Here is a 27,048-nt window from a genome sequence, read left to right as displayed (position 1 = left end):
TTAGTTATTTTTGGTTAATTTTATATATTAAGTGGGGATGGGAGTGTGAATGTTATACATGTCTCCGCCTTATTTTGTTATTATGTTTATTCACAATTATCACTTATACATTTTTTTATTTAAAATAGTTACATATTTTGATAAGATTAAATAATATTTTAGTCTTTTTAAGTATTTTAATTTTTGGTTTTAATTTTATTTTCTAAATTAAAAAAAAAAATTATGGATCAATAGAGTAAAAAAACATGTTTTTTAATATACAAATTTACATCCGAAATGTTTTCATCTTATTATTTTGTTCTTATTGACCAAAAAATATAGTTTAGATTTTTATAAACAATATCCTCATCACATAAATATTAATTTCTTTAATAATATTAACCTTAATAAATTGGATATATATTATATAATTTATATTATTTCCTATAAAAATGCAAAAACAGTCAAATCATTCATGCAGTGGAGACACATCTGTCGTGCTAGTCAGGATTATTTCTGTTTGTTAGTCTGCAAGAAATTATATATAAAACAAGTTACCTAGCTAGTTATCTAGCATATACTTTTTTTCCTACATCTATGAGGCAATTTTCCCTGTTTAGGGTGCTTTTAGAAACAAATTCCCAAAATAGGGCTCTTCTGGAGATATTTCCCAGGGGGTGCTTTTTTTGCACGTACCCTACATGGGAAGCGCCAGTTGAAGTGGCGACTTCATGCATGTGCGACAAGTGGCAAGCTCTGGACGAAAGCGCAGACATGGTTGGCGATTTCACGTTGCAAGTCGCCATTCCCATTAGCGCTTTGACTGCAGCAGGGTCAGGCAGCAACAGCACCGTCAGGCAGTAGCAGTAGCAGCAGTGCAGGGCTAGCCATAGGTGCAGGGAAACGCCATTGCCATTGGCGTTTCCTGCCTCCTGAAGGCGCTGCTTCCATTGGCGCGTCGTTCTTCTTCTATAAAATCCGTTTGGCCTTCAAATTGTAGCCTGCGTTTTTGAGTTTGCAGAGTGATATTGTGTGAAGAGAGAGTCCTTGGTTGGTGTTTTTCTTGCTTGGTTGGTGCTGTTTGCTTGTGTTCCTCCATTTTTCTAAAAATATTGTAAGTTATATATTGAATCTTTTGTATATTTTTATTTATATTGATGTTTATATTCTGATAATATAATGGTTTTAGGTAGTATAAGATAATAATTTTGTATAATTTAGGTAGTGTAAGATAATAATTTTGTATAATTTAGGTAGATAGTGTAAGATGATAATAATTTTGTATAATTTAGGTAGGTAGTGTAAGATAAAAATAATAATTTTGTATTGTTTAGGTAGTATAAGATAATAATTTTGTATAGTTTAAATAGTGTAAGATGATAATAATTTTGTATAATTTAGGTAGGTAGTGTAAGATAATAATAATAATTTTGTATAGTTTAGGTAGTATAAGATAATAATTTTGTATAGTTTAGGTAGGTAGTGTAAGATAATAATAATAATTTTGTATAGTTTAGGTAGTGTAAGATAATAATTATGTATAATTTAGTTTGAATTCTTAATGTTATAGGATATAATAGATTTAGTTTAAATTTTTTATATGATAAATTAGGAATAATTTTTTATATGATAAATTAGGAATAATTTTATATGGTAGATTAAGTTTAGTTGAAATTTTTTATATAGGTTTAGGTATCATAATTTAATAATTTTAGATTAGGAATAATTTTAGGTACCATAACGTATTAAGTTTAGATTAGCTTTAGTTTAAATTTTTTATATGGTAGATTATATTTAGTTTAAATATTTAATGATAGATTAGAAATAATTTTATGTATTGTAAATTATTAATTAAAAAATAGGTTTGAATTAAATTTTTTATATTATGTTAATTTTAATTTTAATTATTATTAGTTTCATTTGTTATGTTTAAATTAGAATAATTTTAGGTATTTTAAATTAGTGATGTTGTATGTTAAATTATTTTTCTCATAATTATTTGAAGTCATTAATTTTGTATATATTTGTTATGATAGATTAAGAATAATTATATGTAGTGTAAATTAGTAATTTTAAATTAGGTTAGAATTAAATTTTTTATATTACGTTACTTTTAGTTATTATTATCAGTTTCATATGTTATGTTTAAATTAAAATAGTTTTACGTATTTTAAATTATTGATTTTGTATGTTAAATTATTTAACGCGTAATTATTTGTAGTCATTAATTTATATATTTAAATTTATGTTTGTTTGTAATTTAATTTATTTATAGAATATATATGAATTAGGTTATTTGTATAATATATTTTGTTATTGAAATTTAAAAAATATAATTTCTTATTTATTTTAATTAATTTTGTGTAAATATACTTAATTTGTGTATGTATAATTAATGTATAAATTTTATTGTCAATTAATTGTATTATATTTTATTTTGTAGGCTCAATGGCTTCTTCGTCGTCATGCTCATCAAGTATACAAACTAGGTCTGGTCCAATTGATAGTGACGTGTTGTGGATGCAATCCAAGCATGTTTCAGAACATGCTTGGAATAGGGAACCAGACAGAAAACTACACATCAGGCGAGCAGTCCCGACGTATCAAGGTGAAGAACAAATACCGGAGGAAATTGTTCCTTTGCTTCGGCAATGTGGGTTTTATTGGATCATGAGGATGGGATACCTAAAGATAAATGTGGCCTTAATTAGTGCGTTCATTGAAAGATGGAGGCCCGAAACCCACACGTTTCACCTGAGATGCGGAGAGGCTACCATTACTCTCCAAGATGTGTCAGTTTTACTAGGTCTGCGTAGTGACGGAGCACCATTAATTGGTTCAACTAATCTTGTTTGGGCCGACTTGTGTGAAGAATTATTAGGAGTCAGACCACAGGAAGGGGAAATTGAAGGCAATGTCGTCAAATTAAGTTGGTTGGCTCACCATTTTTCTCACATAAATATTGATGAGGGTAACGTTGAGCAATTACAAAGGTTTACCCGTGCGTGGATCCTTCGATTCATAGGAGGTGTCCTCTTTGTTAACAAAAGTAGTAGCAGAGTTTCCTTAAGGTACCTACAATTTCTACGTGACTTTGAACAATGCAGCACGTATGCGTGGGGACCTGCCGTGGCTTGCGTATTTATATAGAGAGATGTGCAGCGCCACCGATTACAAAGTTAAATCAATCGGAGGTATGTGCATCTTAATCCAAATGTGGGCATGGGAACGATGCACGACCTTAGCTCCAAAGAGGACGCCTCTCATCATAGAAAATAAACCACTCGGACACAGGTTTGTCGTTTAAAAAATTAGGTTTGAATGATAAAATATTTAATGATGGAACGTGTTGACAATGATGATTTCATTTTTATTGTAGGTGGTTGCGACGTGGAAATCAGCATATTGGCAATGATGATCTTAGACTTTTCCGTCGCAAATTGGATTGATGAAACGACATGAGGTAAGAACATCGTAATGTAATGCTTAAATGGAATTTTAATATGTTATGTTTGACTGAAAATTGACAAGTGTATGTTATATGCAGTTTGTCTGGGAGCCATACACAGCAACTGTGATGGCAGCGTTGCCTCCAATTTGTGTGGTTGGAGGAGTAGCCTGGTTTGCGGTGGTGCCACTGATTTGTTTCCATGTTGTTGAGTGGCACCAACCCGATAGAGTTTTACGACAATTTGGATTGCAACAACCCATTCCGGGTGTCCTTCGCAATGCAAAATCTCCATGGCATAACGCTCAAAGGCAAACAAGATGAGAATTGGTTCCACCTGTTGGCCCCAATCATTGGTCAGTGGAACAATCGAGCAGAGTTTAGGGTCGACGTTTATCCTCGACAGGAGGGCCTACTGGGTTATAACTCGGACTACATGGTGTGGTATAGGCGTAAAACAAAGATGTTTGTCGACCCAAACAATGCAAACACAGCTGCATTGGTATTTATCTATTTTTCAATGTTTAACTTCTAATTAATTTCTTAAGCATGAGCATTAATTTGTTGACGCTACTAATTGCAGGGTGAAGTTGTGGAGACTTTACAATATATGGTGTCACCACAAGGGAGGAACACGTGGACGGTCGATGATCTTGTGCCTTACGTGGATAAGTTAGCAATTATATCTGAAGAGCAAGAGAGAATCACTGAACCAGTGTCACATGGTCCAGCATCAGAGCGTGAATTCCCAGCCCAAGAGTTTCCCATTCTTCAGTCAAGTGTTGAAACTCGGGGCATAGGCAGACGAAGGGAGCCTGTTCAAGCGAAACAATATTCCCAACAAATGATGGAGCGTCAACACGGAATGTATTACACGCCAACAACATTTTCCGAATATCCTTCACAGATGTATCAGTATCCTTTTGCAGGTCATCATACTGATACTTCTGAGACCTCACATTCGTTCGGTGGTGTTGCGGAAACACAGCCTCATTTTTCATGGCCCACTATGACTCCTTCACAGCAGCACGATGCCCCCATTGCAACACCCAACGCCCCATTTGCTCCACAATGGAATGTACCCGGAGCAATACCTGATATGGGCGACTTATTAGGTGTTGATTGCGTCAGGATTTTCTGCAGAGGCTGAGCAAGCAGAAGCGGGGAGACAACGCGGGCGGCAGAAGAATCCTGATCGTCAAGCGCGAAGATGGGATCGACCATGTGGCACATCTTCACGACATCACGGACACCATAATGACTGATTTTGATGTATCTGTGTAATTTTGTTGTTGTTTGTTAGACATTTGATTTTGACAATTAATCTATCGCATCTCATTTATTATGCCTTACTAATGCCTTACTAATGTATAGAGTTATGTGGCGCATCAAACTATAATAATTAACCAAGTTTACAACTAAAAATAAAGTAGACAAAGGAAAAATAAATTGGATTAGGGTTACGGTTAGGGCTATGGTAAGGAGTTAGAGGTTAGTGGTTTTATGGGGTTTAAGGGGTTTGGAGGATGGGGTTAGGTTTAGAGGTTAGTGGGTTTAAGGGTTTATGGGTTAGTTTAGAGTTAGTGGTTTAAGGGTTAGGGTTTGGGGATTAGGGGGTTTAGGTTTGGGTTATGTTTAGAGGTTTAGTGGTTTTAAGGGTTTAAGGGTTTGGATTAAGGGTTTATGGGGTTAGGGTTTGGATTAAGGGTTTATGGGTTAGGTTTAGAGGTTAGTGGTTTAAGGGGTTAGGGTTTGAATTAGGGGTGTATGGTTAGGTTTAGGTTAGTGGTTTAAGGTTAGGGTTTGGATTAAGGGTTTATGGGTTAGGGTTTGGATTAAGGGTTTATGGGTTAGGTTTAGAGGTTAGTGGTTAAGGGGTTAGGGTTTGAATTAGGGGTGTATGTGTTAGGTTTAGAGTTTAGTGGTTAAGGGTTATTGGTTAAGGGTTTATGGTTAGGGTTTGGATTAAGGGTTTATGGGTAGGTTTAGAGGTTAGTGGTTAAGGGTTTAGGGTTGAATTAGGGGTGTATGGGTTAGGTTTAGAGTTTGTGGTTTAAGGGTTTAGGTTAGGTTGGATTAAGGTTTTTTTTTGAGGTTTGGTTAAGGTTTAGGGTTTGATTGTGTATGGGTTAGTTAGAGTTTAGTGGTTTAAGGGTTTAGGGTTTGGATTAAGGGTTTATGTGTTAGTTTAGAGTTTTGTGGATTAAGGTTTGGGTTTGTGGGTTTAGGGTTTTATGGGTTATGTTTAGAGTTTCGTGGATTAAGGTTTAGGGTTTGTATTAGGGTTTTATGGGGTTTAGGGTTTGGATTATGGTTTTTAGAGGTTAGTAGATTAATGGTTTAGGGTTTGTTTTAGGGTTTTATGGGTTTAGGGTTTGTATTTGGTGATATATACACTTGCGATACCAAACAATGGAAAGCAGAAATGACCTTTTGGAGTACAAAGATATTTTTGTCCATTTTAGTTAACTAAGAAAAAATTACCCATGCTTTAAATTCTTGAGGGGCACCAAGTACGCTACAAATGTCTTTTTCCTAACATTTTTCAGGACAACAATGTCTTTTCTCACAATATCTTGAGAAAATACTCTTATTCCTCCACAACTTGCTTCCACTACCTCATAGTCAATTCAATTACACTTATCACGAAGACCATAATTTTTCCCACCCCTAAATCCCAGGCTAAAGGAACACTTCTTAGACGCGACATCACAAGTGGAGTGTACAACATCCCTCGTCAGTCGAAGTAAGTTGTTATTGCCTTTTAAATACTAAGACTGAACTTCACAAGAAGACCAAAAGGATGAAGGAAAAAATGGAATGACTATAAGACCTACCTAACAACAGGGAAAATAAGAGAAATCGGAGACCAAGATAGGGTTTGTGAGTTTTGGGTTTAGGGTTAGAGCTTATGGGTGTGGATTTGTGGGGGGGTTATGATTTAGGGGTAGGGCTAGGGTTGAAGGGATAGGGTTGTTTCCTATTGTTAAGGGATAGGGTTTAGGTGTTTGGATTAGGGTTAGTGGTTTATTTTTAGGGTTAATTAGTTATTTTTAGGGTTAGTGGTTTATTTTTAGGGTTAGTGGATGGGGTTTAGGGTTAGTGGTTTATTTTTAGGGTTAGTGGATGGGGTTTAGGGTTAGTGGTTTATGTTTAGGGTTAATTAGTTATTTTTAGGGTGAGGGGTTAGTGTTTTGGGTTAGTGGTTGATTTTTAGGGTTAGTGGATGGGGTTTAGGGTTAGTGGTTTATTTTTATGGGTAGGGTGCATGAGTTAGGGTATAGGGTTATGAGTTAGGTGTAGTGATATGAGTTAGGGTTAGGGTTATGGTTAAGTAATCATAATGACTATTTTTATGTCGCGCATCAAACTAAAATAATAAATAAAATCATAAAGAAAAATTAAAGTAGATAAATCAAAATAAGTAATTTTAGCTACTAATTTTAGCTTTCTCATCTTTTATTGATTTGAAGCTACTAATTTTAGGGGTAGTGGTTCAGGTTAAGTGTTAGGGGTTAGGTTTATGAGTTAAGTTTAGGGTTTATTACTTAGGTTTATGAGTTACGGTTAGGTTTATGAGTTATGGTTATGGTTTATTATTTAGGGTTAGAGTTTATGAGTTAATTTTAGGACGTAGGGTTTATGAGTTAGTTGTAGGGGTTATGGGTTAGTGTTATTATTTAGGGTTAGTGGATGGGGTTTAGGGTTAGTGAGTTATTTTTAGGGTTAGTGGATGGGGTTTAGGGTTATGGGTTAGTTTTAGGGGTTAAGGGTTAGGGGTAGAGTTTGTGAGGTAGGGTTAGTGGATGGGGTTTAGGGTTAGTGAGTTATTTTTAAGGTTAGTGGATGGGGTTTAGGGTTATGGGTTAGTTTTAGGGGTTAAGGGTTAGGGGTAGAGTTTATGAGGTAGGGTTAGTGGATGGGGTTTAGGGTTAGTGGTTTATTTTTATGGGTAGGGTTTATGAATTAGGGTTTAGGGTAATGAGTTAGGTGTATGGCTATGAGTTAGGGGTTAGGGTTTATTAGTCAAGGTTTATGACTTAGGTTATGGGTAGGGTGTATGAGTTAGGGTATAGGGTTATAAGTTAGGTGTAGGGATATGAGTTAGGGTTAGGGTTATGGTTAAGTAATCATAATGACTATATTTATGTCGCGCATCAAACTAAAATAATAAATAAAATCATAAAAAAAAATTAAAGTACATAAATCAAAATAAGTAATTTTAGCTACTAATTTTAGCTTTCTCATCTTTTATTGATTTGAAGCTACTAATTGTAGGGGGTAGTGGTTGAGGTTAAGTGTTAGGGGTTAGGGTTTATGGTTGGTGATTAGGGTTTAGGGGTAGTGGTTGAGGTTAAGTGTTAGGGGTTAGGGTTTATGGTTAGTGGTTAAGGTTTAGGTTTAGGGGTTGAGGGTCAAAATTAGTGGTTTAGGTTTAGGGTTTATGTTTATGGTTTTAACTAACGAATTCATTGAACCCCACAAATAAGTCATGTACAAAAGGCAAAATGTTTTTAACTACTGAATTCATTGAACCCCAGAAATTCAATACATTGAACAAAACGGAAACAAATACAAGTCACTCGACTAACATACATAAATCAAGGATTTGAACAACTCTCACGCTCAGATTGCATTGGACAACGACGCCTGTTATGCCCTTCGGCTCCACATCTACTGCATTTTGTTCGGTGCTCAGATGGTTCGACCCAATCCATCTCATTTCTTATCCTTGTTGATTTTGGGCGACCTTTCGCACGAATTGTAGTTGGGTCAGGGATAAGTGTCCATGCGTCATCAGAAGGAGGAATAGCCGCTTCATTCCCAAGAGGCCACCATTGTGCGGAGTAAGCTTTTAAGATGTGCTCGTTTGTATAAACAACATCTATATATTGGTAGTAGTTCATGCTCACGTAACCACAAGCTGCAATAATGTGTGAACATGGATAGTGAAGCGCAGAATACCTTCCGCATTGACAATGACGACCATTCAAGTTTACTGCCCACTTTTGTCCGCCACGTTGCATTATAGGGTTGAAGCTCTCCTCTACTTCAAACCTTGTGGAGTGGATATCATACACGTGAACGATGTGCGTACAAGCTTGTTCTTGATTTTTCCTCAGTTCTTTAACAAGCTTTGAACAATATACTTGGCCTTCATTTAACTGTCTTTGGGCTTGGCGGCCACACTCAACAAAGTACTTTCGACACCTACTGTACGTTGATTTCACCAATGCTGTTATGGGAATGTTGCGACAATCCTTTAAAACCTTATTGATACATTCTGAGAGGTTCGTTGTCATGTGGCCATATCGACGTCCTTCTCTATCGTAAGCCATCGTCCATTTTTCTTTTGAGATGCGATCAATCCATGTTGCTATGGCTGGACTCAGTTCACGAAATTTTTTCTAAATTTTGATCAAAAATGTGCTTGCAAGGAGTGTAGGCTGCATAAAATTAGTTATGAATAACAATTTAAAGTATAAATGAAAGTAAAATAAACGTGGCCATCAAATATGAAATTTTACCCAACTTCTTCAACATTTCTTTTTGTTTGACGTTATTGAATTTTCGATTGAAGTTGCTTGCTATGTGTCGCACGCAATAGACATGATAACCGTGGGGAGGTTGCCAACCAAGTGCTTCGTTAGCGACAGCGGACTTGATACTCGCGTGTCGATCAGATATGAGACAAATACCATTCTTATCAGTGACGTGTTCACGCAAGTGTGCCAAAAACCATGACCACGCTGTCAACGTCTCACCTTCAACCACCGCGAATGCTAGAGGAAGGACGCCACCATTTCCATCTTGTGATGTGGCCATTAAGAGGGTCCCCCGGTATTTGCCGTACAAATGTGTGCCGTCAACTTGTATGATTGGCTTACAGTACTTGAAAGCTTCTTTACATTGCCCAAAAGTCCAAAAAACTCTATGAAACTGACGGTGTTCGCGACTAACCGTATTCCCAACGATAAAATCGTCATGTAGTACTTGAAAATATGATCCAGGAGAATGATTTTGCATGTGTGTTAGCCACGACGAAAGTTTCGCATATGACTCATCCCAATCGCCATATTCAATTGCAATGGCTTTCTGTTTCGCCAACCAAGCTTTTTTGTACGACACCTTGTACGCAAATTCACTGTTAATCCTCTCTTGAATCAAAGAAATTTTTATTGATGGATCTTCTCTGATCATGCCTATCAATAACATAACAAAATTTAAATGATAATTTAAAAAATGAACATAATATGAACATAAAATACGTACCTACTACACAAGTGGCAATTAAATCTGAATCAAGTTTCTCGTGATCTTGTGTCATGGTCATATTCAGACATGTGTGTGGTCCACCCCATTGTGTGACTTTCCACGTATCTGTTTTTTTAGATATAATTGCCCTCATATAGAAAGGGCAGGGATACTCTGCATTTTTATTCACACAACAAACCACATACTTGTTCGTTTTGCTTTCAACAACTTTGAAGCTTTGATGCACCTTCATAACATATTGTTTGACTGCATTTTTTACCGCATCTTTACTATCAAATTCCATGCCAACATATAATACTTGACCAACATTAAAGGTTGACGGCATCTCCAAACCGCAAATGTCCTCCTCATCAGGATAAGTCCAGTTGATATTGTTATAATGTGAGGCATCATTCCAAAATGGATTTTCAATTCGTTGTGCACCTAACAGTTCAAAATAAAAAAACCAAATAATACTTATTTAGCATTGAATACAATTGTCATCAAATAATAAATGTATTGTCTAATTTTTTTATACAACACATTATACCTTCTGCTGGGTGAACAATTCTTACTGGTTGAGGAATGTTGGTGACTTCATCGTCTGTGTCAGATATACCGTCAACACTGTCATCTTCGTCTAAAGACTCTTCAACGTATGAGTTAGACACAAGATAATCATCATCATCATCATCGTCTTCGTCAATATGTAAATTACTCATATTTGTTGCCGGTTGTGTCTCATCATTAGATAAGTAATTTCCACATGATGTAAGCGAATTGGCAGAATGAAACATTGAACCACCAGCCACATCCTTTTCTATGTACAATTCCAGAACTGACATTTGGTCTTGTTGTTTAAAACTTTCCAACATTGTTTCAATGTCTTCGTCGTCACAAATTTGCAAGGCAATATATTTTCCTGACACTAAAAATCTACAGCTAATAGCAGAAATAATTTCATTATTTTGTAACTTTACCTTATCTCCAATTTTTTTCTTCAAAGCATTGAAACTAATTCCACGTTTAATCTGAATCGCTTTTTTACTGCCTTCAAATATTACACCATCATTGTCTTCATATACCCTTCCATTGAAATACAACACTGTTATAACCGAATTCATTGTGTACCTACAAAAATAATATTTGAACACATCAAATAAATTACAAAATGGGTATCACAAAAAATCATTACTGAAACTTCAAAATAAAACAATTTTAAAAATAAATTAACTTAAAATCAATTTCACATTAAGACACTTTAAAAAAATTAACAATTTCAATGTAGTAATTTTAAACTAATCAAGATGTAATTAAAATTATTAACTTTAAATAAATTTCACATCAACACACTTAAATAACACAAACGATTTTATAAAACTTAATTTTTTAACCAAAACTAATAAAATTTAATCACAAAAGATCTCTTTATTGGAACTTCACATTCAATTTTTCTTTTAAAAATATTTAATTAACTTCAAATTAATTTTATGGGACAAACTTATAAAAAATGAACAATTTCAACATAGTCATTTTTAACAGAAAATTTAATAATTCATTAACAAAGTTAGTAGTATAAATAATTAATTTTAACCATTAATAACTTTAAAATGGAAAAAGGTAATTACAAAATTACTACAAATATAATAAAATACTTGTAGTACGAGGAAAAATAAAGCATCAAATAACACTTTCAAATTCAACGTTTCTACATTTTTAACTCACCAACAAACCAACCTAATTTATTTAAAAATATACTACAAATACTTACTTCAAATACTTGCTTCAAATAAATATCATCTATAATTTTTTTTATTCAAACTTCATACGTCCATCAACACCAACCTAATTTAATTAAAAAAATAATACAAATTTCATATTCCAAATATTTTCTTCAAATAAATATCGTTACACAATTTTTCTGTTTATTTTTTAAATTTAAACACACACTAACAAGCCTTTTAAACATAAAACCTAATATAATTTTTTAAAAATAAAATGCTTCATACAACATAAATTTCTAAAGCCACCAAAATACCAAAGCTACAAAAACGAGAACAAAATTCAAAGGGAAAGCGCTGAAGAAAAAATATAAAAGCTAATATAATTTTTTTTTTAAAAAAATTGCTTCATCCCATAGAAATTTTCATACCACAAGATATTCAAAATGCTTAAGCTACGAAAACGAAAGTAGGATATTAAAAAGGAAAGCTCAGAACAAATGTAGAAGCCTTTGAGAAACGAAGGTATTTAAACACCTTCAAACGCCATCACCATTGGCGTTTCCATGCAAATCGCAAGTACCAATGGCGCTTCCAAGCATCAAAAGTGAAAACGCTGTGATGACTGGCGCTTCCCTGCAAGCCTCTGCAACTGCAACAAGGACCTAGGGTCTGCACAGCAGTCGCCACTGCTGCTGGCGCTTCCAAAGGACCTAGGGCCTAGTCGCCACTACTGCTGGCGCTTCCATAGACAGCTCAGCAAAAGCGAAAACGCTGCTGACAATGGCGTTTCCGTGGCCACGTGCCTCGTCCAGCTTGAAGGCGCCATCAGAACTGGCGCCATGCATGGCCAGTTACGTGAAAAAGGACACCCCCTGGGAAATACTTTCAGAAGAGCCCTAGTTTGGGAAATTCTTTCTAAAAGAATCCCAAACAAGGAAAATTGCCCATCTATGAAGTGACTAATCAGATTTTAAAGTTCACTGCAGTCTGCATACATACATACAGTTCAATTTTTGGTAACTAAGTCGATCAAAGGAAGCAAGGTACAATATGTTTAATATTAATATGTAGATATTTTTTCTATAATCACTTAAAAAAAGAAATTAAAATAAATCGAGTTATTTCTCCCATCAGTTAAAATTAATTTATTCACTTAAATTTTTATAAAAGTCCTCTCATTTAATTTTTTAAAAAAATTGGATGTATAAGGTAATTTTAATTTATAAGAAAAACTAAATTCATTTTACTTTTTTTTTATAAATATTTAATTATAGAAACGTTTATTCAAACAGAACCGTATTCTCATAGAATCTGACTATGATAGCCATTGCATTCATATTCGTACTTATCTATTTGACCATGAGAGGAAACAAGAGGTACACGTAATGACATCAAGGGGATTTATTTGTAAGTAGCAAATCAAAACCTGCTTTTTGGTGAATCACCGTCTTCTCAGGGCTTTTTAGTTTTCAAATGAAACGGCAGATTTAACCCACATACAAAACCCATGTTAAATAACGTTTAGTCTAGGAAAATCTAAAGTAGGGAATTAAACAAAATAAAACAAATGTATGAACATAAAAAAAAGAACTTGCCATCTGCAATACAACAATGGCATAGGAAATTAAAAACAATAAATTATAAGTCACTTGGGCTTAATTAGTTTTAAGTTGTTGGGTGGCTGATGATCATGTGAGTAGTTGTACTCATGAGTCATGATAGCCATATTGCAATAGAGTGCATGTGACATTGAACATGACAAAATTTGTATGTAGTATTTGGATGTTTTGGTTGTTATTATTCAATTAAAAATAGAGTTTTGCTATGGTAAATTGGTAATTAGTATCAACCTATGATATTGGTCCTTTTTATTCAACTTATTGAAATAAAAATATAATCATAATTAAAGAAAATGCTAAAAGCACTTAAGAGATTAGAGACATATTAAAAAGAAAAAAAGTTATCATAATATTTTTTTTGTCAGCAAAAAGTATTTTCATTAATACTAAAGGTACAAGTGGTATCTATGTGATTACAATCTCCAATACAAATTAAAGAGAACAAAATATGACCCCTATAGTAGAACCAACCCCTTTATAGAGTTGTATCTAATTAGACAAGTATTATCACTTTATGAAAGTACTCCATATGACTATCTGCAACCTCTACTATTAATTAAAGGCAATGAATGCAAGCTAGAACATTTGATTGCCATTGATACCTTGAGAACATGTTTTGCCTCAGGCCATGTCCATGATTTATAAATGACTTCCTCCATCACAATATCAAAATCCAGCTGAAATTGTTGAAAGATGGTTTTGTTTCTATGGCTCCACAATGACCATACCACGACACACCATTCAGACAACCAAATAGTGTTCTTTTTAGCATTAAACCAAGTGCATTGAAATCCATGAAAATGTCGAATGAGTTGGCATGACTTGGCATGACTGTGTTACACCCATTCCAAACTCTATGTGCAAAATTACAAGTAAAAAACAAATGCTCCAAAGTCTCTTCATGTTATTACAAAAGGGACAGTGTGGAGAATTAATAAAGTGATGTATTCCCTGGTGAAGAAGATTATCCTTTGTTGGCAACTTATTTAAGCCAAGTCTCTAAAGGAAAATCACAATCAATCTTGGGACAAAAAGTTTCCAAATTTGCTTAAGAAAAGATTTTCATCCAGACTTGTAGGTGGAAGAAGACAAAAATAGACACATCTAACCGAGTAAAGACTTGTTGAACAAGTTTTCCAAGATATAACATCATAAGAGCCCTTCACCAGCACCACCCTCTCCACTTCCTCCTTAAAGTTCTCCACCAAAGGTATCTTCCACTAAAACCAAGGTCTCCTCCAAGCCAAACGCCAAACCCACCTCTCACCACTCCACTCTCCAACCTCCCGTAGCTTTGCATCCTTTTGGAGAGAGTTGTTATAGAGTTTATTGTATTTTGAAGATAGCTTCTCATTCCCACACCATTTGTGATGCCAAAAATTAATTCTTAACTCATTCTCGAACTTCCACTCCACATTACTATCAAACTACCCCTCTTCTAAATTCTCACCACAAACATCAACTAGGTCTCTCCACCTCACCGAGTCAAAAGATGATATTCTCTCAAAAAACAAGTCACTATGTAGCCCAGATATAGAGGATGAGACTTCCCCCCACTACTACAAAAAACAGTTTTAACATCGGTTTATTAACATCGGTTTTGGACAAAATCGATGTTAAGTTAAACGCGGTGGCATATTTGTAAATAAAGTATTATTCTTAACATCGGTTTTCCAAAAAACCGATGTTAACATATCATACGTTAACATCGGTTTCTTCAAAAAAACGATGTTAATGCATACACGTTAACATCGATTTTTGGAAAACCGATGTTTAACATCGGTTTTTCAAAAACCGATGTTAACTAATGATGTTAACATCGGTTTTTGAAAAAACCGATGTTAATATAAACTTTTTTTTAATTATTTATATATTTAAAAAAAACATATATTACGTTATTAATTATATTTTAATTAAAAATAATAGTTAATAAACAATAATAAATTCAAAAGGTAAACATTTAAAAATTAAACTAAATTTTTAAAATGAATTTCGTAATTTTAATTTTATTATTTCATGATTATCATTTAAATATCACACACATTTATATAAATTATTTGATATTAGTTAATTTGAAAAAAAACTATTTTTGATAATAGAGTTTAACTTTTATAGAATTTTTATAGAATGTTGGTAAAATCAATTATATCGTAAAAAAATTAAAATTTATTACTAATATATTTTGATTTAATTATTATAAAAATAAAAAAAAATCTTCATAAAAAGGTAAATGAAGAATATTGTTTAAAAATTCTATGAAATCCTACTATATTTATGTTATCGTATTATCTTTAAATTAAAAATAAATTAAAATATTTGTATATATTAATTTGATTTATTGAAAATATATGTTACAGTGGTTTAATTTAAATAATTATAGTTATCTCATATATTTGTAGGATTTAAAAAAATGATATTTTCATTATTTCTAAACAAAATTTTCAGAACAAAAATAAAAATATTTTCATGAGACACGAAAATTATGTTTTAAGTCTTTAAATTTAGAGTTAATTATAATCCACATGTAATTTATTTTTATTACATTTGTCATTTTATTATTATTTTTAACCACATTTGTTAATTATGTGAATTTTTTGTTAATAAATATAATAAAAAAATCATTTAGGAAAGAAGAAACAAAGAAAAAGAATTATATTTAAATAGTGATGAATTTTTAAAAGAGTAATTAAATTAAAAAAAGTTAAAAGTAAATGTTTTAAAATATTTTTTTAGCTGATGAAAGAAAAATTTAAAAATTAACTAAAATAGTATGTCAAGACTTATTTCGAATACACTTGACAACGCATTGCCTTATGACTTATGTGATGCGTCAAGGAAGACAGTGTCGAGAAATAATATTACAACATAAATTTTTACATCAATTTAATAATATGAAAAAATTCTCTATAATCAAACAATTTTCTATGCACGTATAGAAAAATTGTCACGCTAAGCTTACTATAAATAACAATTAATATTTATTATAGTGTAAAAATAATTTATACTATCTATATATGTATAAACACATTTGTTATTAACTATTTATTAAATAATGATTTTATACTAAATGTTCGAAATTATAATATTCTTTTTGGTATGAAATGTTTAGAATTATTTTTATAACGAGTATATATATGATGGATATTAATTTAATATATATAATATTCGTTTATTAAAAACGTCAACATGTTAATGTTTTACTTTATTTACAAAGCATTCTCAAAATTAATTGTATACTAAATTTATATATAAATAAATAAAAAATCTAAGGAAACTACAACTTGGGGATTTGCTACTGTTAAGGGGTGCACAACAAGCATGCTCCTCACATTACAACTTGGGGATTTTTTGAAATAATTAGCATTCTATTTATCATAAAGAATTAAATAAAAGAGATAGAATTATTCAAAATAAGATACATAATCATTATGTTTATGTTTTTTTGGGTGCATAATCATTACCTTTGTGAATTTAATATAGGAAGTCGATATTTAAAACTTAAAATTCAATACTACATATTTAAATTATATTTCAATTAAATTTCAATAATAATTTTTGAAGAAAAAAAAGTATCCTTAATATAAAAGGAGTTACGTAGTTTAATAAAAAAATAATTGTTAAAAAATTATTCAATTAAAAAAATCAAATCATATTTTCTTTTCTTATATATTATTATCCACACATTTCCTTCTTTTACATTAATGGCCATTAATGGCTTTATCTAAAATACTATTTCAGTATATAATACATTTACCTTCTCTCATATAAGAATTTGTGTGAAAAATAAATCACTCACTCACTTTTTAGTATAATAATCATAAATTATATAAAGAGAATTGATAAAAGCCAACTTATTATTATTATATTAATTAATTAATTGTATAGAAGTAATGTAATTCTATAGTTTAGTGGCAAAAGGGCGTGAAACTTCCAGATCCATATTTCAGTCTCTCCGTTCAAAAGGGCGTGAAACTTTTTCTGAATTTTTAAAATTAAAAAAATCCTGAAAGGATAGGGAACACGTTATTCCCTCTTCGGTCTCTCCGTTCTTTCACGCGACTTCCCTCTTCAACAACGCCACTCCCTTTATCACGCCGGAGGCACGACAAAGGTGACGACCGGAGGACGGCGCTTCCTACTTCGTTTTTCGGCACGGTCCGAGTTCTCTCTTCACTCTTCAGTCTTCTCTCTCCCTTTTCCGGCACTGTCCGAGGCGGTCTCACTTCTCTCTCCCTTTTCCGACGAGGTAACCATTGTTTGTGCGTTTTCCGGCGAAGTACTCTCCGTGATTTTCTCTTTTTGCGCTCGATTTCTCTGCATTTTATCTGTTATGTATTTTGAAATTTGATTTCTCCCCTGTTTTTGAAATTTGATATAAAAAAATTGATGTTGTGTTATGTTTTTTTATGTTCTGACTTCTCAGTTCTCATGTTCTGTTTTTTTTTCTCATTTCTGATGTTGTTATTATTGTGTGGTTGTGTTGCTTGAAAAAATGTCTACAACTGTTGGAGGAGAGGGTCAGTTCTAGTGCTACTCGTAGATTTGCTTCCTCAGAACTGTAGATGATAATTAAATCTTAATTGTTGGATTTTATGTTTAAATTACAATATTGTGTTTACTTTTTTAGCTAACCATACAATTTATATAAATAAGTTTCCTTTTGATATTTTACCAATGCAAAAGAATATCTAATTTGTGCAGGCTGATAAAAAATGAGTTTCTACTTATCAATATTGGTCTTACGTCCCTCATTTTTTGTCATCCTACTGGTATGTATCAATTCGAGTCCTTTTTATCCGCACTTCTTTTTTTTCTTATTAAACCATGGTGCTAACATCAACTAGGGGGAGAAATAAATTATGCAACACATAAATTGTTAGTTTATTTAATCATTTTTATGTTTTTTTTCTCTCACCAAGAATATGTTTTGACCAACCAATAATTAGAGACTAATTTTTTGTATTCACATTGTCAGGGATCAAACTCCTACTAATACGCTTAAAAAATTTCTATTTATCTACTGTGTTTTTTGAGAGGATTTATCAATTCTATTAAACCTTATTGGGTTGTGATTTTTATGCTAATGTAGTAAAAATAACCTCAGATTAAGAATATGTTTTAAAAGAATTCATTTTAATAATTAATTTATAAATTTGCACCAATACTTGGATTCTAATTTGTTCACATCCAATTTGTCATTTTTTCTGCATATGGTTGTCTCAATTTTTGGTGTTCTGCTTGTAATATGAAGAAGAACCAGATTTTTTAACATTTTGGTTATCCTTTTTCGGGAATAAGTTTCAATTCTAAGGTCTCTTTTTGAAAGCTATCTTAACTAAGGTTCTACTCGGTGTATATAGAGAACCAATTACTTATTTATTTTAATTTTTTGGTACATGGAAATGAGAATATTTATTTTAATTTTTTGTCTTGTATACAAGGACTTGGTTGGCCTTTGATCGTGGCTCACGATTGCTCTGTAACAATTTTTTATTTTATTTTTTATAGTTATTCCAACGAACAGAAATTGATTAATTAATTAATTAATTAATCATACTTGGTTAAACAGGCTATCTGTTGAGAAGCTAGCTTCCACTGTGCTTTGGAAACTCTCCACTCCATGCAGCTATACTGAAACGGAATCCTGGTATTCCTTCTAATTCACACCAAATTACTAGCTTGATTTTTTTTCCCGCACATTAATGAATATATATATATATATATATATATATATATATATATATATATATATATATATATATATATATATATATATATATAAGTTTAACAAAAAACTTATTTTATATTTTATAGAAGTGGATTTATGGTATTATTATCTGATTTTTGTATAAATCCTATTGTATTTGGAGATCTTTTTGGCTTTTTGAGTTTATTTAAAGAAGAGTTAAACTGAGTGCGTTATTTCGGGGGCTGGTACGTGTTTCCAATGCTTCCTCTTTCCGTGTGTGGATACTTTGTTTTGAATGATAAAATATTTATGCGCTCTACTATCTAAGATATAAAATCCACATGTTTAAAGAGCAACCTATATTGTATGTTTGCACTTCCTTTTATGTCACATATCTTTAAGATCTCTCCTTTCTAAAATAAATTTAATATAATTTAGAATATATTGTTCTCATATCTTCTGAGCGCTTATTATACTTAATCTCACTCTTTTTTTCTCATACGCGAGATAGTCATATGTAAATCCTATTGTATTTGGTGATCATTTTGGCATTTTGAGTTTATTAATGAAGAGTTAAACTGAGTGCGTTATTTCAGGGGCTGGTACATGTTTCCAATGCTTCCTCATTCCATGTTTGGATACTTTGTTTTGAATGGTAAAATAGTTAGGTGCTCTACTAGCTAGGATATAAAATCGACATGTTTAAAGAGCAACCAATATTGTATGTTTGCACTTCCTTTTATGTCTCATATCTTTAAGAACTCTCCTTTCTAGAATAAATTTAATATAATTTAGAATAAATTGTTCTCATATCTTCTGAGCGCTTATTATACTTAATCTTACTCTTTTTTTTTCATACGCAAGATTGTCTTATGTAGGTGTTCATTCAATTATTTCTTTGATTCTTGCTTTCATTTTGGACCGTGCTGCTCATCATCACAGGTACAAATGTTTGTTACCAATGAATATTTTTATTACGTGTTCACTGCCATTAATGACAATTGATATATGCTATACAAATTGTGTTCATGATGAGTGAACCTTAGATTCCCGTTTGAGATTGGATGCAATGATTCTTGCGGACAGTTTGCATTAATCATTGTATTCAATCTTGAATTGTCCGTTTGGACAGTTTGGGGAGACTGATATTTTTATAGTAGATTCATGTGTTAAGGTTAAAATTATTTTGTTTAATTTGATGAAATTTCGGTAATGCATTTCTAGTTGTTCTCTGAGTGCATACTTGATTATTGGGAAGTTAATTTCACCGATTTCATGTCGTGTACTTGGAGACCAATGCGAAATACTGCCAAAATTTTGTCAAATTTAACAAAATAGAATTAACCCTGATGTATGAAGCTACCATAAAAGACGGTCTTCCTGAATGGGATAGGGTCACACCTTTAATAAAAAAGTGAGATTTTCATGCATCGAATAACTTTGAGAGTATGACCGATTTATTACTTAGATGGATCGAAGTTGGATGAATGAAAGTCGCATCAGCCCAGAATATGAGGAAGGTGTCGAGCAATTCTTACAATTTGCTTCACAAAGAGGTCAACCGGATGAAGATGGAAAATATTATTGTCCTTGCATCAATTGTTTGAACGGAAGACGACAAATACTGGATGACATACGAGAGCATCTGTTGTGTGATGGAATTAAGAGAAATTATACGACGTGGATATGACATGGTGAAATGACAGACATGCAGAGTGGGCAACAATCCGAACCGTTTGATGTAGAAATGGGAGATCGCTTGGAGGATATGATTCGTGACCTTGGACAAGAGTCTTTCCAGCAAGCACATGCCCCTGTGTATGAAAGATTGCAGGGTGACTCAAAGAAGCCTTTGTATCCGGGGTGCAATAATTCCTTGACGCTATTGTCGGCGGTGTTAAGTCTGGTTAATGTCAAGGCCAGATATGGATGGAGTGACAAAAGCTTTACTTCATTGCTTCAAATAGTGCACGATCTGCTTCCACAGGATAACACATTGCCTAAAAGCTACTATCAGGCAAAGAAGATATTGTGTCCAATGGGTATGGAGTATCAGAAGATTCATGCTTGCCCTAATAATTGCATACTGTACAGACATGAATTTGAAGAAATGTCAAAATGCCCTAGGTGTGGGGCGTCACGGTACAAGGTGAAGGATGATGAGGACTGCAGTTCTGATGAAAACTCAAAGAAGGGCCCTCCAGCGAAGGTGTTGTGGTATCTTCCCATCATTCCAAGGTTTAAGCGTTTATTTGCTAATGAGGACGACGCAAAAGATCTTACCTGGCATGCAAATGGGAGAAAATCTGATGGAATGGTCCGTCATCCAGCTAATTGCTCCTAGTGGAGGAAGATTGATAGTTTGTATCCGAATTTCGGCAAAGAGGCAAGAAATCTTAGACTTGGACTAGCCAGTGATGGAATGAATCCATATGGCAATTTAAGCACTCAACACAGTTCATGGCCAGTTCTACTAGTAATTTAAAATTTTCCGCCTTGGTTGTCCATGAAACGAAAATACATGATGTTGTCTATGATGATATCAGGCCCAAGACAACCAGGAAATGACATTGATGTTTATCTAAGTCCGTTGATTGAAGACCTGAGAAAGTTGTGGGATGAGGGGGTTTTAGTGTTTGATGGGTTTCGCAAGGAGACTTTTCAAATGCGTGCAATGCTATTTTGTACCATTAATGACTTTCCAGCATATGGGAATCTCAGCGGTTACAGTGTTAAGGGTCATCTTGCATGCCCCATCTGTGAAGAAGATACAAGCTACATACAACTGAAACATGGTAGAAAAACAGTGTAAACTAGACATCACCGTTTTCTAAAAGCTCATCACCCTTACAGAAGATTAAAAAAAGCTTTTAATGGAAGTCAAGAGCACGAAACTGCGCGGACACCGTTAACTGGTGAGCAGGTCTTCCAGCGGGTTGAACACCTTAATACTGTATTTGGAAAGACCCAAAAGAAGGATAAAAGTAAGAGTTGCATATGGAAGAAAAGGTCCATTTTCTTTGATCTTCCGTACTGGTCTGATCTAGATGTTAGACATTGTATTGATGTTATGCATGTAGAGAAAAATGTATGTGACAGTGTCATTGGGACACTCCTTAACATTCAGGGCAAGACGAAAGATGGTCTAAATACCCGTCAAGATCTAGCTGACATGGGCATACGATCGCAGTTGCATCCAAGGTCTGATGGTAAAAAAATATACTTGCCTTCAGCTTGTCATACTTTATCCAGAAAGGAGAAGATCAGTTTGTGCTAATGTCTGCGCCAGGTTAAAGTACCACAAGGATACTCTTCAAATATTAAGAGCCTTATGCAGTTCAAGGAGCTTAAACTGGTGGGGTTAAAGTCTCATGATTGTCACGTGTTGATGCAACAATTGTTAGCCGTGGCCATACGAGACATTTTGCCTAACAAAGTCAGGTTAGCCATAACTCGCCTGTGCTTTTTCTTCAATGCCATATGTAGCAAAGTCCTTGATCCGGTCAAGTTTGATGACTTGGAAAACGAGGCTGTAATTATACTGTGCCAGTTGGAGATGTATTTTCCTCCTGCTTTCTTTGACATCATGGTCCACTTAATTGTTCACTTGGTCAGAGAAATCAAATGTTGTGGTCCTGTTTATCTGCGCTGGATGTACCCGGTTGAGCGCTACATGAAGATCTTAAAAGGGTATACCAAGAATCTACATCGTCCAGAAGCATCTATTGTTGAAAGGTACATCGCAGAAGAAGCCGTTGAATTTTGTTCAGAGTACATTGAAAAGGCTAAACCTGTTGGCCTTCCTGAGTCTCGCCATGACGACAGAGTGGGCGGTAAGGGTTCAAGAAGACTGCATGTTATCACTCCAAGTGTAGAAGATTTGTTACAAGCTCACTTTTATGTATTGAATAACAGTAATGAAGTTTTGCCATACATAGTTCAGCATGAACATTTTGTCAAACAAAGTAATCCAAAAATGTCAAAGAACTGGGTCTTGAAAAATCATAACAAGACTTTCTCTGATTGGTTTAAAGATACAATCTTTGCTGACGAAAATGCTTCTGAAACATTAAGAAAGCTAGCTCATGGGCCTAAAAGAAATGTTATAACTTGGCAAGGATACGACATAAACAAGTATTCCTTTTACACAAAAGCACAAGACGACAAAAGTACAATGCAAAACAGCGGGGTCACCCTAAGGGCTGAATCTCAACACTTTGCAACTGTACATGATGACAATCCCTGTGTAGCTTCAATCCCTTACTTTGGCTTTATTGATGAAATATGGGAGCTTAACTATGTCAAATTTACTGTTTGTGTTTTCAAATGTAAGTGGGTTGACAGCAACACCGGTGTGCGGACTGATGATGTAAGATTTACGTTGGTAGACTTAAAGAAACTAGCTTACCAGAATGACCCTTTCATCATGGCAGAACAAGCTAATCAAGTATTTTATGTGCAAGACCCTTGTGATGAAAGGTGGTCTGTGGTTCTAAACGGGAAAACAATTGGTGTTAATGTAGAAGATGATGATTCATACATGGACACTTATGTTAGTCCTTTGTCTACACAATGACTTCTAACAACGTCAGAGAAGAAGAAGCTGACGACGTTCATGCTAATCGTAATGAACATGATGAAGGAGAATTAATTAACATCGTCTAACGTAATTTTCTAATATAATATTTCATTTCGGTACATTCATTTACATAACTCATACAGTGTTTTTTGATAATATTAAGTAAGTCAACTTTTTCTCTTTAAAGGACCATGGCTACTCCACCTGCCTCGCCTCCTCCTCCTCTTCCTCCTCCTCCTGCAGACGCTGATGCGTCTCCATTTACGTTGAAGCGGACACGCAAGGCGACACGGCTACGATCATTGGCCACTAGACCACCTGGGGCAGAAAGACCTGTGGTCAACGTTGATCCTGCTACCGGCAAGGCCGACGGTCCCCACAAGAAAAAATTAAGAACATATTTGGGGATTGTCGCTCGTGATAAGGTCGACGTGACATATGACACCTGGAAGGAAATCCCTACTGCTAAGAAGGATTTGATATGAGAGGATATTCAGGTATTTGAGTTTTTTTCGTTGATTTTCTTTAATAGTCTAAATTTGTTATTTACTTACAATAAAACCTAATTTATTGTTTGTCAGGCGGAATTTCAAATCCCTGAAGCTTCTGACAGTAGGACAAAGAAGAAAATTCTTCAGATTGTCGGCGAGCGCTAGAGGCAGTTTAAATCTGACTTGACTAGGAAATAGGCACTTGCAGTCGACAAGGACGGTGCGGACAACATTGTCTGTGAAAAATATGGCATTAGCAAGGAGAAATGGACTCAGTTTTGTCAGACCCGTAGAGACCCCTCATGGGAGGTATGTACTTTGTCATTTTAGTTGTTTTCCACAACAAAATCACTTCTTATAATTTATTGTAATAATCATTTTCATTAATGTTAAACTTTTGCAAGATGTACGGAAAAAGGCACAGGCCTCCCAGAAGCAAAACACTGTCCCCCACGTATTGTCTTATAGGGGTTATGAATATTTAGAAGAAAAGCTCATGGCTGAGAAGACAAAGAAAAGACTGGAAGAAGCTGCCCAGTCTGGAAGCACTTAGGGCATCATTGACCCTCCATCTCCCATCAGACGACACGTGAAATGGAAGATGACCCACACGAAGAAAACTGGACAGATGACATCTGAGGCAGCAAAGGAAATAACTGACAGGATTGTAAGTCATTTTTAATTAATAATTGTAATTATCTTTGTGTATTTTGTGAATTCCTTGGACAAATATGTGTTCGGTATAGGATTCTTTGGATGAGCAGGCGTCACAGGAATCGTTCGTCCCCCATGGACGTCAGGATATCCTGACTGCTGCCATTGGGCGACCAGAGCACCCTGGCCGTGTTCGTGCTGTTGGAGCCGGTGTCACCATAAAGGAATACTTTGGATCAGCTTCATGAACATCCCGCAGTTCTTCCTCCATGCCTCTTGAAGACCTAGAACAGCTGACCCAACAAATCAGAGACCAACTGGAGGAGTTAATCACAGAAAAAGTGACTCAAAAGATGATGGAATCCTTCAGCCAGATGCAGTCCCAGTTTCAGTCTCAGATGCAATCACAAGGAATTGCACTACCTCCAGAGCCAGAGGTTGGTCCTTCAGGTCTTCGTGTAAGCACAAAGGAGAGTTGTGTTGCTCCCTCAGGGAACAATCCAGGGACGGGTGACTCAGACAAATGCGGCCTATATATTGAAGAAAATCTTTCGCGCTTGGTTGCCCTAGGAAGACTTTACGAGGGATACACAACAGTTCACAACATCCCTTTGTTGCATGGCCAAGTCAAGGTTGGTGTTGAGGAGGTTAAAGATACAGAGGCTCTCGTTCCTGTACCCACTGACGAGGTTACCTTAGTGGGGCAGGCACTTAACACTTTCCTTACTTGGCCAACACATCTTGTGAAGCGTTTATCAGAACAGGTATTTTACTCTGATTATATGTTTATTTTTTTCAATTAATTTGTATATTGTAATCAAAACTTGCTAATTAACTATGTTTTATCAATAGGCAGCTGTGTCTCCAGCAAAACCTCCAGAAAGCCCGGATGAAGAGGTCGATGATCCCCTGTACCTGATGACATTGACCATCCCACAAATGTTTTTGAAGCTGCTCCAGGTTATGTGGGATGCTACCATATTCGGGGTGTTTAATCAAAACTTCCCATTGTATATAAAGCACGAAGATCTCTCTGAAATTGCACATGGTGGTCAATGTCTCAGCATATCTGTTATACAGTTGTGGATTCTGTAAGTCATTTTAGATTACTATTAATTACCAAAGTAATTGTTTTAAATTCATACATAATTAACTTTGACTTAACAACACAGCCATCTGACTGAGACAAGTGTGCGAGCGGGGAATTCTGATGTGTATGGATTCCTCGAGCCACAGTCCATTCAGAGATCTGGGCAATCACAATTTGAATCCGAAAGTTATATCAAGAGTTGGATACAGAGTTCAAAACGAGATGTTTACCTTGGAGCCTATCTGAATAGGTAAGTCAAACACAATAATTGAATTTAAATAATCTATACTACTACAATAACCCATATTCGTCTCTACTGCAGTGGACACTGGTAAATGGTCGTCATTCTACCTAAGGAAAACCTAGTTGTTTGGTTTTGTTCTTTGCATAACAGGCCAGACAACTACCTTAAGGGAATAATTAACAGGTCAGTATTGTTTTCAATACATTTTCATTGGCATAACTCAACAACATCAATATTTTAATGTTCCTTATATTCAACACTAGTGCTTTGAAAGGACTTGATGATACTCCACAACCGAAATCCAAGGCTGCTGCTAGGTGGATTGTTGTTAAGGTACGTGATTTAAATAAAAGTTCTACTTATATATATTTTATGTGTGTGTACACTAATTGTAGTTAACATTTAATTAGTATCCAAATTTCATTATGTAAATGATATATGTTGTGTGCTGTGTGGTCTGATTTTAAATTTACAGGTTAAATTTTGGTTTTTTTGTAAAAACAAAGACATTATATAAAAAAAATTCCTGAAAACAACATCGATTTTTTTATAAAAACCGATGTTAACTTGGGTTAACATCGATTTTTTATAAAAAAAACCGATGTTAACTGTCAATAGCAACACATTCGTTAACATCGGTTTTTTGAAAAAACCGATGTTAACTGTTAATAATAACACATTCGTTAACATCGATTTTCTGTAAAAAAAACCGATGTTAAAATTCAATAGTAACACATTCGTTAATATCGGTTTTTTATAAAAACTGATGTTAACGTGGGTTAACATTGGTTTTGTGAAACAACCGATGTTAACTATCAATAGTAACACATCCGTTAACATCAATTTTTTATAAAAACCGATGTTAACTGTCAATAATAACACATTCGTTAACATCGGTTTTTAAACTGTCAATAGTAACACATTCGTTAACATCGGTTTTTTATAAAAACCGATGTTAACTGTCAATAATAACACATTCGTTAACATCAGTTTTTTATAAAAACCGATGTTAACGTGGGTTAACATCGGTTTTTTTAAAAAACCGATGTTAACTGTCAATAGTAACACATTCGTTAACATCGGTTTTTTAACCGATGTTAATTGTCAACAGTAACACATTCGTTAACATCGGTTTTTTGTAAAAACCGATGTTAACTTTCAACATTAATATACATTTTCTGGGTGTAATTCATATTAGCAACATCGGTTATTTATATAACCGATGTTGGTAATTTTAGTTTAACATCGGTTTTTCAAAAACCGATGTTAACGATAA

At 34.1% G+C, this 27,048-nt stretch overlaps 2 protein-coding genes across 6 annotated transcripts; both read left to right on the top strand.

Annotated features, from left to right (window-relative positions):
• Nucleotides 1-3,707: 3,707 nt before the first annotated feature.
• LOC106795266 (uncharacterized) lies at nt 3,708-4,577 on the top strand. Its single transcript, XM_041007195.1, has 2 exons — nt 3,708-3,929; nt 4,011-4,577. Exons 1-2 carry the CDS (start codon nt 3,708-3,710, stop codon nt 4,575-4,577), a joined length of 789 nt encoding a protein of 262 aa, XP_040863129.1.
• A 12,450-nt stretch (nt 4,578-17,027) lies between these two features.
• LOC102661723 (uncharacterized) lies at nt 17,028-26,092 on the top strand. Of its 5 annotated transcripts, XR_005887603.1 has the most exons (12): nt 17,028-17,271; nt 17,727-17,794; nt 18,595-18,672; nt 19,579-19,656; nt 23,481-23,790; nt 23,875-24,093; nt 24,189-24,451; nt 24,531-25,202; nt 25,291-25,529; nt 25,611-25,778; nt 25,851-25,955; nt 26,036-26,092. XR_005887603.1 is itself a non-coding variant. In XM_041007493.1 (10 exons), exons 7-10 carry the CDS (start codon nt 24,708-24,710, stop codon nt 25,861-25,863), a joined length of 915 nt encoding a protein of 304 aa, XP_040863427.1. In that variant the 5' UTR covers nt 17,028-17,271; nt 17,727-17,794; nt 18,595-18,672; nt 19,579-19,656; nt 23,481-23,790; nt 23,875-24,451; nt 24,531-24,707; the 3' UTR covers nt 25,864-26,015. The 5 variants fall into 5 exon arrangements, 1 of the variants encoding a protein (XP_040863427.1); XR_005887602.1 differs by having other exon boundaries at nt 23,875-24,451; XR_005887604.1 differs by lacking the exon at nt 17,727-17,794 and having other exon boundaries at nt 23,875-24,451.
• Nucleotides 26,093-27,048: the final 956 nt, after the last annotated feature.

This window comes from Glycine max, chromosome 12 (assembly GCF_000004515.6).
Source record: "Glycine max cultivar Williams 82 chromosome 12, Glycine_max_v4.0, whole genome shotgun sequence".
NCBI classification, from domain to species: domain Eukaryota; kingdom Viridiplantae; phylum Streptophyta; class Magnoliopsida; order Fabales; family Fabaceae; genus Glycine; species Glycine max.
This window is presented reverse-complemented; position numbering and strand designations above follow the sequence as displayed.

Bases quoted from the DNA above. Each gene is read 5' to 3' on its own strand.
- LOC102661723 (XM_041007493.1), top strand. From the start codon at position 24,708: ATGCCTCTTGAAGACCTAGAACAGCTGACCCAACAAATCAGAGACCAA. The intron at 25,203-25,290 runs GTATTTTACTCT...TTTTATCAATAG, and splicing joins TGAAGCGTTTATCAGAACAG to GCAGCTGTGTCTCCAGCAAA. The intron at 25,530-25,610 runs GTAAGTCATTTT...TTAACAACACAG, and splicing joins GTTATACAGTTGTGGATTCT to CCATCTGACTGAGACAAGTG.
- LOC106795266 (XM_041007195.1), top strand. From the start codon at position 3,708: ATGCAAAATCTCCATGGCATAACGCTCAAAGGCAAACAAGATGAGAAT. The intron at 3,930-4,010 runs GTATTTATCTAT...TACTAATTGCAG, and splicing joins ATGCAAACACAGCTGCATTG to GGTGAAGTTGTGGAGACTTT.